Here is a 13,092-nt window from a genome sequence, read left to right as displayed (position 1 = left end):
GGTGCCCATAGGGTTCAGCGGATCTTCATGGTAGGTGTCGTCTCGGGTGTTGGGCTGTGCTGAATGTTGGAGATAGAGGGCAAGTGTGGACTTTTATGCCGGGGTAATGCGGCATGGAGTCTCTGGGGAGTATAGGTGATCAGGATCTGAATTTGGTGTGTCATGTATGTGAGCGAGTTTAAGGCAGGGGTCGGCATGTGAATTTGCAGCGAGGCAGGTGAGGTGGGAGAGTGGGTGTATTGGGCGGATGGGCTGGAGAAGCAGTTGGAACGGGTTGTGGTTGTTCTGAGGATGGGTGTGGGCAGTGATGGGGGTGTGCGGCGTCGGCCCACTTGTGATGGGTGTGGGTCACAGGCGGTTGGTTTGGGGGTGATCGGTGGGTGGATAGTGCAAGGCAGGGAGTAGGGGGTGGGTGTAGGGGTTGGTGGTTGGGCGTGCATGTGGGCAGCTCTGGCGGAAGCAGGGGTGGGAGCTGGGGTGGGTGAGACCAATGGGGTGTGGGCAGGCGGCTGTTGGTGGGTTTGGTTGTTGGAGGGGGGCGGAGGTTGAGACAGGGATGTGGTGGGCGGCGAGGGTGTGGGAGTATGGGTGGGACACTTGGTGTCAGGCGTGGGGGCCCAGGTACTAGGTGGTGAGCGGGCGGGAGAGGTGCGGGGGCTCGGTGGTGTTGGTGAGCTGTCAGGTGAGGACATGGCTAGGGGTGAGGTGGGGGTGGCAGGGGGAGGGAGAGGGGGAGAGAGGAGAGGGGGAAATATAGCAGTCGTAGGAGGTAGAGGAAGGTGGCGCAGGTGTGAGGGGGTGGGGTGGGGCGCGGAACCGGAGCCTGGGAGGTGGGGGCATGGAACGGGCAGACATGCCAGTTTCTGAGGGTGTGGGACGTGCTGTGGTATTCTACAGTCACCTGATAGGAGTTAGGGACGTGAGTGTTGGTGTGTGGCCCCATAAAGTGCGTGGCAAGCTTGTGGGATGTGAGGAGCTGTGCGATCATCATGGTATCGCCTGGCTTGTAGGGGTTGGAGGCGGTGTCGGGGCGGAGATCCAGATTGTTTTGAAGGTATGTCAGCCGTTGTTTGAGGTGGCATAAGGGGTTGGAGGTGGGGGGTGGAAGCGGGGGGTTGCAAGTGCTGCTGAAGGGGCAGGAGGAGGGGTGTTTCTCCAAGCACTCGCTTGTAGGGCCAGATGCCGTCCTCTCAGGGCAGGAATTAATGCCCCATTGCACAATTTTTACGTGGGCGGGCCAGTTGTCATTTTTGTTGGCTTCTATCCGGGTGTGGAGTTGATTCCTTAGTGTACGATGACTGCGTTTGTACACGGCATTTCCTTGGGGCCAGTAAGGGGATGAGTGGGAGATGCTATAGCTGAAAAGATGGGCGAGTTCCTTCCAGATTTTGCTGGTGAATTGTGGTGCGTTTTCTGAATGGATGGCTTGCGTGATACCAAAGTAGTGAAAAATATGTCAGACCAGGGCGTCAGCCACTGCAACAGCGTGGTGTTCTTTCGCTGGGCAGGCTACGACGAATTTGGAGTACGTGTCGATGAATGTCATCATGTACCTATAGCCTGATTTTGGGGGCAAAGGTCCCACTACGTCGAGTGCCAATAGTTGCCAAAGTTTGTGGGCGATAATATGCCCAGCTGGGCCAGCGGTACAGGTGATGACTTTACCGAGGGCGTACGCTTGGCAGGATTGGATGATCTCCTTGGCGCGGGAAGAGGGATTAGGCATCCAGTAGGCGTCGTTGAAAACCTGTGGGAGTTTCTTCATGCCCAGGTGAATGCCGTTGTGGGCATGCAGGTGTTGAAGGATGTCTAGGGTGGCGTCGGGGGTCAGGATGATATGCCCAGATGGAGTCAGCAGATAGTCGCCTTGGCGGTACAATTTTTTGAGAGGGGCTGAGGAATCCAGGGTGGCCATTCCTTCTGATGCCATTGTTTTAGGAGGTTGGCCCCCAGCTGGGTGGCGTTGATAGGGAGTCAGGAAAGGGCATCCACGTTGGTGTGGAGTTCGCCAGAGTGGCACGAGATTTCATAGTTAAACTCCTCCAGAGTTTTGCATCACCTGATGAGCTGTGTTGTGGGTGTCAGACTGTCGCAACCACTGGAGGGGCTGGTGATTAGTGATGATGGTGACCTGGGTCCCTGATACGTATGCCTGGAAGTGCCTTAGTGCACAGACAATACCTAGGCACTCCCTCTTGGTGGCGGCGTAATTCTTCTCCACCTGATTTAAGGTACGACTGGCGCAGGCGATGATGTGTTCACGGCCCTCTTGGACTTGCGCCAGCATGGCCCTGATTGAAATAAGGGAGACGTCTGTGTAGAGCCATAATGGAAGGGTGTAGTCAGGGAAAGTGACGACAGGGGCGGATACGAGCTTATCCTTAAGTTGTTGGAAGGTGGCTCGTCTCTTCTCTGTCCAGATGAACGGCACTCCCTTTCAGGTCAGGTCGTGGAGGGGCTTGGCAACGTGCGTGAATCCCTTCACGAAACGGCGGTAGTAGGAAGTCAGGCCGAGGAATGCTCGGATTCCATGGACATCGTTGGGTGGGGGAATGTCCGTGATGGCACGGAGTTTGTTGGGGTCGGGAGATATGCCAGCCTGGGTAATGCCCCAGGAATGAGACAGTTTTGGCGGCCAGAACGCACTTGGAGGGCCGGAACTTGAGACCTGCCTGTGGGATTCGGGGAAATCCCTGGCGGGCCAAATGTCGACTTATGATGGGAGAAGTAGTGGCTATATAGGCAAGATCTGGCTGCTTCTGTGTCAACCAGCAATCTGGCTTTTACCTCGTTCAGTGTCATCTTCTGGTAAACTGAGGGGCGGTATTTGAGGGAAGTGGCCCCCATAACCATGGGAAGGTGTGGGGGCGGTCCTAAAAATCCAACTGCTGGGGCCTCCTTTTTCCTCCTACTCCTGCTCCCTGGATTTGGCTTCCTTCACGGGGCCAGGTTCGTCGTCCGGCTCCTTATTATCGAGGGAGGAGACTTTACTCCTGCCCAGGGTGGTGGTTTTTCATCTGGGAATCGTTAGCTGGTCCCTGATGTCATGCAAGGGGCATCGGGAGCTGCAGGCAGAGAACTCCCAAGGGCTGACTAGGATGAGGTTGGGGTTCTCCTTGTGACTGGAGCGTTGGTGTGTGGGGTGTGCTTTAGGTAGGCTGGGTGCCAGGGTGGGGCTGGTGTGGGGCATGGATGGGTGTAGCTTGACTGGGGGAGCCGAAGCATATGTGGGAAACTTCTTTGCCATGTTGATTTGCTGGGGTGCAGGGCGGGAGGTCAGGAGGCGGCGTATCAGTTGGATATCACTATCCATGTCTCCTGTAGGGTCATGGCTTGTGAAATGCTCCTTCACCATACTAGGAAGCACTCTCAGGAGAGTATTGAAGGTGTGTTGTTCCCGGGTGTCATCATCCAGGTAGGCAGCAGTGACCAGGCGTCTAGCCTGGATTAGGGTATCATCCAAATTTCCATCGAAGGTTAGGCTGTCCAATTGGGACAGCACTACTACTTTTCCTAGTGAGGGAGTGATAGCTTGGATCATGAGTTTCGTGAAATTTTGTCAAGTGAGCCCCGGATTTTCAGTGCTATATCAGCCGCCGCTTTGCCTAGTAATGGGAGAGTGATTGCGATTTTTTGCTTATCATCCTTGAATCCGATATCCAGCAAAGGTTCAATAATTGCTAGCTATGTGTGAACATCACACTGTTTGGGGTCGAATTTTGGTAACTGCACATGCGGTTTAGTTGCCATTTTGATAGTATTTCCTGATCACCTCTCTCATATGCCTGGGTCAAGAAACACCGCTGTCCACCAGTGTAACGTTAGGTGTTTTAGGGTCGGCCTCCTGTCCCTAGAGCACCTAGTGAATAGCTGGGTTCTTTTTCTAGACCGGAGGTTAGACAAATAAGAGAGAAGCAGGACACAAAAACTCAAGGCAACCTTATATGTGTATTACTAAATCTTACACAGGAATGGGCAGATGTCACAAATACAAATAAACTGGACAATTATAATTTCTGGGCTGCAGATATGGAATAATAGTATCATGCAGGATACTGTACAGGACCAGATTGGTTAGGGTGAATGACACTTGAGCTAGACACTTTTGTTGGTGGGGGAGTTTAGATTTCCTAGGCCAGTGGTGGTGGTTGTCTGATTTCCCTGGGTAGCATTAATATTATACACTGGGCCTAAGCGTGGTCTTACCGAGATGTGCCATCACTGTTGGATAGAGTGTTCACTGTACCTCGGCCCATTGCTCAATATTACACTACTTTACTATGTACCCGGGTGGAATTTCAAAACAGGGGCCTATGTATGATCTTCACGTGATACGGCAAAACTGTTCACTATGGTAGACCCTTCCTTCACTGTCTCACTATTGCATTATCTTTTTCCACCACTTTCTTTTACGCTTTAACCACTGGCTCACCTTGTTCTGTCACTTCTACACCGTCTTTATGCTGCATGTTCACTTTCACTCACTGTCAGGTCGGACATGTCACAGTCAGGTGCAGGGGTGGCGGCGGAGTCTCACCCTCCCTACTGACAGGGCTGGGATCTGCCAGGGACTGCTAGGTCCTGGGGGCAGGGGACAGTGCGTAGGGGCATCCTCTCACGTCCGGGGCTGCTGGGGGCATAGGGGCCTGAGGCTTTGGGGCTCGGGGTGGGAATCTGGCCCTCTGGCCTGGGACCGAACAGTTGGCTGAACTTTTGAGTCAGGTGCCTGACGGAGGATGAGGATCTCCAGCGTCTGGCTGCAGGGAGGTCCCGCCCAAGAGTCTGGGGGGCAGTCAGGAGGTTGTGGGAGCTGCGGTCCCCGAAGGTCGGGGATGCCGTCAGGAGTGAGCTGCGGTGTCGGCCGGCATCGGGGTCCATCAGGGGCATCTCCACTGGCTGTAGGGAGAAGTGCCCAGTGGTGGTCACAGGGCCTCTCCAATACTCCTCCAGGCTTGGGGCTTCCTCCAAGTCGTGGGTGGGTGGATCGGGCTCAGCACCTGATGAAGGAGTGGATTCAGGCCGTCACTGGCTGTAGGGCCCGGCTACTGGCCATGGCTGTCTTGGGGCACCTTCGGAGCGGCTACTGGCCGTCTCCTGCAGGAGGGTAGAGCAGCTACAGGCTGACTGTCTGGGGACACCTTCAAAGCAGCTACCGGCCATCTGCTGATTGACCTCTGGAGCGGCTTCAGGCCGTCTCCTGTAGGAGGATGCGCGGCTGCAGGCCATCTCTCCAGGGGCACCTTCAGAGCACCTTCCGGCTGTCTCCTGACAAAGGCGGGAGCAGCTACCGGCTGTCTCCTGACAAAGGCGGGAGCAGCTACCGGCTGTCTCCTGATTAGCCTCTGGAGCAGCTTCGGGCCATCTCCTGTAGGAGGGTGAGTGGCTACAGGCCGTCTCTTTGTAGGGCACCTTCTAAGCAGCTGCAGGCTGTCTCCTGAAGAAGGTGGGAGTGACTTCAGGTTGTCTCCTTGTTTCCTCCAGAGTGGCTTCAGGCTGTCTCCTGTAGGAGGGTGAGTGGCTACCGGCCATCTCAGGGGTGCTGTTTGGAACTGGAGAAACAGTTCCACGCCGGTCTGATTGATGGGCAGCTCACCCGGCAGGTCGTCTTGTATTCCTGCCATGGTGGCAGCGGGCAAGTTCTGTGTCATAGGGGTGCATGGCCCAGGTGGACTTAGGCCATTTCCGCCTGGAGCTCATTCGCTCCCTGTACACTCCTCCGTGGGCTCCTTCTGGTGGAGTGTTGGTGCCTGCTTCGATGTCCTGCTGCATTTTACATCCATTACACACCGTCTCATTCCGTCACCCCCACACCCATAATCAATCATTGCATTCCATTCATTCAGCTTACCACCTATCCTTCTTATCACTCGCCAAGTACACCTTTGGATCCATTTACACCTAAAGAGAGTATTGACTATAACCAACCCTCTCAGAGCACAAATGTCCACTAGAGCCCTGCCATTCTCATCCACTTTTGCAGGCACACCCCACTCACCAACTATCCCATCCACCTTCACATTCCCTATTTTTTCATTCTTATCTCCAATAAAAAACACTCTCTCATTCCTCTTAAACATTTTCATCCACACTTCCACATTTTCCCAGAACTTTTCTCTCACTCTGCTTGCACGATGCATTGATGCATACACACACAGACATTTGCCCACATTTGTATTCCTACTTTCAAACTTATCCAAACAATCCTTGAACCAGAGGATCCATACTGTCTTATATTCTCCTTCCATATCTTGCACACGACAATAAGTACATGCTCTTTTGCCCTCTCATTCTCACTACTCCCGTGCATAAACCCCATCTTCTGTCAACACCAAACTACATGCATATTACACACTACAGTTCCTATTCAAAATTTAAACAAAATACGATTGAAATAGCCTCTGTGTCCCCAGAGGGGAGGACCATCAAAGTCCCCACCATCCATCCCTCTCCCAGTGATGACCAAGCGAGATACCTGGAACCACGGTCTCCCTCACTTCTTCATATCAGCAACATTCGCTGCCTTTCCTCTACATTTCTCTCTGTTGAACACTACCTCTCCTTCACTAAACCTTACCCTCTCTTCCACATTGAGACTCATCTGTCTGAGGCAAATGATGGGAAACCCTTCTCTGCATCCTCCCACATTCAATATACTCACTTCAAAGCCAAAGCTGGCTGTTGTGTGTATGTATGCACGATCATATCTTGCTCTTGTGTTCTTGAACTTCAGTCTTCTGAATTCCCTACTCTCTGGATTTGGCTTTCCTGTTATTTCTGACTAATATATGTCGGTGCTTTTTATTAATCCCCTAATTCAACTATGAAAAATTCTTTGACTATCTTACTTTTAAGATGGAACACATCCTGTCAATTTCTCCTTTCTCTGAACTCTTCATTCTAGGAGATTTCAATGTTTACCACCACCTTTGGCTCTCCTCTCCTTTCACTGATCCACCTGGTGAATAAGCATACATCTTTTCTGTTCTTAATGACCTAGAGCAGCTTGTGCAGCACCCTACCCTTAACCCTGACCTCCATGGAGTGCCAATATACTTGACCTCTTCTTACAACTAGTCCTACTTTTGGCATTAATCTTTCTCTCCGTTGGGCTCCTGTATTCACAGCCTTTTCACCTTAACCTGTCCTTTCAGTCCAGTAAGGCCCGTGGATCATCCCAAGTTGTGGCAACTGTGGCAATTTGGGGCTGCTGACTGGGAGACCCTCAGACAGTACTTCTTTGATTTTCTCTGGAATGATTATTGCTTCCATGGCCAAGGGACATTTGTGTGTGCCTTGTGCATTATGGGGGCTATTCTCTCGAGCACTGAAGCATCCATTCCTTTCTCATATTCTGTGACTTATGCAAAAACCTGGTTTAATTACGCTTGTGCTAATGCTGTCCGCAACAACGAGAAGGCCTACAAAGGGTGCCAGAACCAACCCACTGCTGAATCTCATCCATTTTATGTTTTTGCCCAGAATCATGCTAAGTCTGTTCTTCACACTGCTACAGATAATTTCGTTTGTACTAAGTGGTCTGAACTCTCCAACTCTGATTCTTCCCTCTCTTTCTGGCACCTTCCCAAAAACCTTTCTGACAAGTTTACCTCATGATCCTTCCTTCCCTTTTCCACTCTGATGGCTCTGTAGCTATTTCTTCTACTGATAAAGCAGAACTGTTCACCCAGATTTTCTCCTCCAAGTCCACCTTAGACAATTCCGGTTTTGTTCCACCATCACTACCTGTTTCTGACTTCTTCATGGCTGACAGTATAGTTTATTCAAATGAAGTATTTTCTGCCATCAGTGGTATCTATACTAACAATCATATGGGCCTGATGGGGTCCCTCCTGTTTGTCCTCAAGAACTGTGCTTCTGTGCTTACACCCTGCCTTTCAATTTGTGTCTTTCCTTCTTGCTAGAAATTTGCTCTCATTCAGCCAGTTCCAAAGCAGGGTGGGCATTCCCATCCTTCTAACCAGCACCCAATTGCTTTGACATCCTGTGTTTCAAGTTTCGAGTCAATTCTCAACAGAAAAATTTGAAGCAACTTTCCTATCACAACCTTCTTTCCGATTGTCAGTATAGGTTCCCTCAGGGATGGCGATCTTCTCACCTACCTTTTAGACTGCTTTCATCCTCCTGTCGGGCTTTGGCAAAAGATTTTCCATTGTACTTGACATCTGAAAGGCTTTCAATCGAGTCTGGCATAAATCTTTAATTTCCAAACTGCCCTCTTACGGTTTCTATCCTTTTGTCTGTGCCTTCATCTCTACCAGCCTTTCTGGTCGTTCTAAAGCTGTTGTTGTAGACAGCCACCGTTCTTCTCCTGGATTTGTCAACCGTGGTGTTCCTCAGGGCTCTGTCCTATCACCAACCCTCTTCCTTTTACTCATCTATGACATAAGCTGTACATCTAACCCTATCCACCCCTACACTGATGACTTCACCCACTTCACCTTTCCATTTGCGTCCCACAATGTCCATCTCAGCAGTTACTTCAACAAACAAGGGATGAATCTACGATGCACCTAATATCTGACTTGGCTCATATCTCTGACTGGGGTAAAAGTAATCATGTTGTTTTTAATGCACCAAAAACTCAGTTCTTAACCCCTCAATGGCCACCTGCATCGAATGACGTTTAGCCAATAAATGGCCGCAGGCGTCATTTGAGTGCAGCCTTTAAAAAACTGCAAAAATTTTGGGAAAGTGAACAAACATTCTGAACGTCTTCAGACTGACCTACACTACACTCCCATACACCTCGTCAAGTAGTTCAGAGCCTGATGCTGTGATGAGAGTCTGCTGTGAGGAGTGGATTTTTTATTTTTTCGCTCCTGGGCAGGGCCGTGCACAGGATATGTCAGATAGGGGGGCTCAAAGTTGACGAAAAGGGCATTGGCACCCCCTGAGAAGTTTTTGGTAATTTATTAAAAATTTACATTTTAGAGACCATATATAGCATTGCGGTTACTCTGAATTTCACCTGAGATTTGGTATAGTTTGTAGTTGTTGTTGGTTTTATTTTGTTTATTTATTTTTCATTTCACTTTTCATTGGCAGTTACAAACAATCAGTTCACATTGATTCTCAAAGACTTATCCGCCTTTGAGTCATAGTCTTAAAAATTTCAATCACTTCCATATTATTGACAGGGATGTCCTTTTCTACAGCCAGCAGCATTAAATCTGATAGCCTTTCCTCACTGCAAAGACTGCGAAGCTTTGATTTTATATGCTTGAGCTTCGAGAACGAACGTTCCACTGTTGCAGTAGTTACTGGAATAGATGCATATATTCTGAGCAACTCACATAAACTTGGAAAAACAAAGTTCAAGTTATTTTCCTTTATACACCTCATCATTAGCTCCAGGTCACTTTTGAGGCATGGATATGCTGAGTGAAACACTTTTAGTTCTGTCAAAAGTTTGTCTTGTTCTTGTTCAAACCCATAGAATTTACATAGGGTATGGACAGCATTTACAGCATCTGGCTGTAATTCCTCCCAGTTTGCTGCTACTGTAAGGTACTGGAAGGAGCGAAGGATGATGCCTGTTGATGAGTTTTCTTTCCCTTTGAACCTTCTTTCAATCTCTTGAGTAAGTGTGTCTAAGAACTGATAATACAGATTTACACGGTAATATTCCTCCAATGTTTGAAATGATTGATCCTCTGTTGCTGATGTACAGCTGTATTTGTATTTTCCTGGCATTTTCCTTTGTCTTCTTTGTCCTGGAATATCTGATGGAATATCAATTTCTGCTTCAACTGCTTTCTTCGAGGTATTCTCAAACATTTCCTGGAACTTTTCTTCTGTCCTTAGTTTTTTCAGTGTTTGCAGCACTCCATCTATAAGTCTGTATGATGCTGCTAAGTCCACATCTTGCTGTTGAAGTGCATCCGAGGCAATAGCAGTTTCCATAAAAATTGGTGTAGTAATTTCCAAGGACAAGATGAATTCAAAGCTGATGCTTCGAAGCAGCATCACTGCATCACAAGCTCCTGAGTCGGGTGGGCTGGATTCATATATATTTTTGAGGAACTCAACCACTGCTACAAAGACCTTCTTCAGTGTTCTTAGAGCTGATTCTCGGCAGGCCCATCGAGTGTCTGACAGCTTTTTCAGCTCATGTACACGTTCGGTAGGGAACAGAGATCGTTGTGTCTGCACAAATGCAGCATGCCGTTTTCCTGAACTTGAAATAAAGGTGTAAAGTTTTTCCACGATGTTGAAGAAGGAAACAAAATGACGGTTCACCTTTGCAGCCTCTACAAGGACTAGGTTCAAGCAATGTGCATGACAGTGCACATAGAGAGCCTTTTCATTCAGTTGAAGTACTCTAGATTGCAGTCCTTTGTAAGGTCCACTCATGTTAGCTGCCCCATCATAACCCTGACCTCTGATATTCTCTATTTTCAAACCATTTTTTTCAAGGAGAGACAACACGACATTTGTTAGTTCTTGTCCTGCAGTTGACTGTACTTCACAGATCTGAATGAAGCGTTCCTTTATTTCCATTTCATGTACGTATCGGACAACGAAGGAAGCTTGCTCATTATGAGAGATATCAGTAGTTTCATCCAACAAAATAGAGTATATAGTAGCATCTCTGATTTCCTCAAGAATGGTTTTTCTCACACAAATAGCCAAGGCCTTGATGAGATCATTTTGTGTCCTATTTGAAAGTAAAGATACTTGTGGTCTCTTCTTAGTCGTTTGCGAGGCTGTGACGGCTTCCAAGTGCATTTTTATGACACTGTCATATTTCGCAAAGAGATTGACAGGCTCAATGAAACTGCCTCTGTTTGAGCTAGTTAGTGTTTCATCGTCACCCCTGAAAGCAATACCTTGCCTAGCCAGATACAAAGTCATATCTATCAGCCGAGATAGAATCTCTCTGTTCCTCTGCTTTTCTTGCTCATGAATATGTAGTATTTTACTGTCAGCCAACTGAAAGGCTTTAACCAATGAATTCTGCTTGTAGCCATTCCACCATATCATACCAAGCATGTGTGCCTCCGTTGCTGCATGATCTTTTATTTTGTCTATGGCATTTTTCCACTTATTTACTCCTACAGACCTCCAAGCAGACTTTACTTGGTGTTTATCTTCAGCCATAAAGAGCCTGCAACTGAAACAGTACATAGCATCGTTTTCTACTGAATATTCTAGCCACGGATTTTTCTCATACCACTGCCTCTGAAATGAACGTCCTTGTGCATTCTTTGGGTAAGAAATAACTGGTTGGCATGGACCGACGGAATTGCACATTTCAATATATTTCTCAGAGTCGTTGGCAGTTAGGCATATTTGACTAACATGGGCAGGGTCAGTGGGAAACTTACGCTGTAACAAATCTGAAACTGAAACTTCCTTTTTACTTTCGTCTCGAGCTTCTGCTGTCACTGCTGTGTGTGTCCCTTGCTCTACATATGTGCTGTCAGTTTCCATCGCCTCAGGATTCAATGTTGATGGTGCCTCCTGTTCATCCTTCTGTAGATCTGTGTTATCCATTTTCCTTCCCTCTGAACCATCTGTTGCTTCACCTTGTTTTCTTTTTTCTCCAAACTCTTCTGATAAAGCTTGACTGATTTGATCTTGTGAATCTGCTCGTAGATCATCTTCATTTTCCTCCTCAGATTCTTGATCTTTGTTGCTCCCTGGCTTAAGCCAGCTATAGAGGGAAGCACTTCCTTTAGCTGCCTCTTGTCTCTCCCTTTCTTTCTGTTTCTTAGCTCTCTCCTTACGGGGCATTGTGCTAAAGTTCACCAAAATTAGTATACTAATCACCGGAACACAAACCACGATGGGATAAACACAAACTTATTGTTCTGTATTATTAATATGAAGTCTATTAAGTTCACATACAAGTATCTTAGTCCCTGACTGTGACACTCAATTATTGTCTGCTGCTGCAGCCCGGGCACTCCCATCACTGAATTACCCAAATACTCCTATAAGTGTAAACGAACAACCCGCGATGGAAAACCAAACCTATTTGGTTCATCATAACACAATATATTGAGTATTCTCATACTCAGTACCCTACCAGCGTACTCCTGGCTTCATGAATAAAGGACACTGTTGACAGGAGGGCTAAAAGTAACATCAGCCACGTAAAAAACAAAAACACTCACGCCAAAATTCATCCGTGCCTCGCCGCCATACACACGCTGTCAGCTGATTATTCCCATTTTCTCATATTAGTACTATTGAACGGAAAGTCGGAAACTATTCTAAATTTATATCTGAGGACCTGAAAACATTTCAAAGTACAAATGCATAATAGACTCCTACCTTCCCGTACACAGGCAGTCGAGAAGTAAACTTTAAAGAATCTATTACCTGGGCCTTCATGTTATTTAATTATATTTTTCCTCCTGGATACAAAAGTAATACAACAATAACTAATAGACTGATTTCGAAATATCTTAATTTAATATAAGTTCTGAAAAGGGCACTTTTAGGGTATCAAGGGAAAAGTGGGGGGGCTCCAGCCCCTGTAGCCCCCCCCCCCGTGCACGTGCCTGCTCCTGGGCATGCTTAAACAAGCACACCTACACCCATTATCGCGACCCAGGCATATTATCATCTTTGTCCTCTCTTGCAAAACACACACAACCACCTGTTTATGATTATAAGTTAATACAGACACAAACAAAAAAGACATGATAAGTGAAAAATACATTTTTGTCTTGGTATTTTTACCTTTTTGGATAGGTTTGTTGTACTGGTTTGGATTATTCGATGCAGTGCGACTTCTAGAACACTGTGAAAACTTTCGGGAAGTGAACGAACATGAGACATGAAACTGACCTTCACGCTCTCACACCTCATTTGTCTGTCAGTTCGCCACCTGCTGCTGTGACGAGTGGGCGTACGATTTTTTTCGCTCGTGGGCATGCCTAAACACACATAGTTACACCCAATATCTCGACCTAGACAGAAAACATCTTTTTCCTCCCTTGCAAAACACATACAACACCCTGTTGACGGTTATAAATAAACACGGGCATAAACAAAAAGACATGAAAATAAATGAAAAATTCATTTTTGTTTGGTATCTTTAACTATTTCTTCTGGTTTGAT

General features: G+C 47.6%; 2 protein-coding genes across 2 annotated transcripts; both read right to left on the bottom strand.

The window, feature by feature from the left end:
• Positions 1-1,244: 1,244 nt before the first annotated feature.
• Positions 1,245-1,930, bottom strand: LOC145396502 (uncharacterized). Its single transcript, XM_080269871.1, has 2 exons — positions 1,554-1,930; positions 1,245-1,320 (listed from the first exon to the last, which is right to left on the bottom strand). Exons 1-2 carry the CDS (start codon positions 1,928-1,930, stop codon positions 1,245-1,247), a joined length of 453 nt encoding a protein of 150 aa, XP_080125997.1.
• A 6,820-nt stretch (positions 1,931-8,750) lies between these two features.
• Positions 8,751-11,757, bottom strand: LOC145396501 (zinc finger MYM-type protein 1-like). The gene is made up of 2 exons (XM_080269870.1): positions 9,465-11,757; positions 8,751-8,911 (listed from the first exon to the last, which is right to left on the bottom strand). The coding sequence occupies exons 1-2, from the start codon at positions 11,755-11,757 to the stop codon at positions 8,751-8,753; spliced, it is 2,454 nt and encodes an 817-aa protein (XP_080125996.1).
• Positions 11,758-13,092: the final 1,335 nt, after the last annotated feature.

The sequence above is a fragment of the Coenobita brevimanus genome, chromosome 38, assembly GCF_032717465.1.
Source record: "Coenobita brevimanus isolate Jiangsu-jjx chromosome 38, ASM3271746v2, whole genome shotgun sequence".
Lineage (NCBI taxonomy): Eukaryota > Metazoa > Arthropoda > Malacostraca > Decapoda > Coenobitidae > Coenobita > Coenobita brevimanus.
This window is presented reverse-complemented; position numbering and strand designations above follow the sequence as displayed.

Excerpts from the sequence above, each read along its gene's own strand:
- LOC145396501 (XM_080269870.1), bottom strand. The coding sequence starts at position 11,757 with ATGCCCCGTAAGGAGAGAGCTAAGAAACAGAAAGAAAGGGAGAGACAA. Across the intron at positions 8,912-9,464 it reads AAATGCTGTCCATACCCTAT|GGGGTGCCAATGCCCTTTTC; the intron begins GTAAATTCTATG and ends AAAACTTCTCAG.
- LOC145396502 (XM_080269871.1), bottom strand. The coding sequence starts at position 1,930 with ATGGCATCAGAAGGAATGGCCACCCTGGATTCCTCAGCCCCTCTCAAA. Across the intron at positions 1,321-1,553 it reads CCCCCAAAATCAGGCTATAG|GAAATGCCGTGTACAAACGC; the intron begins GTACATGATGAC and ends ACTGGCCCCAAG.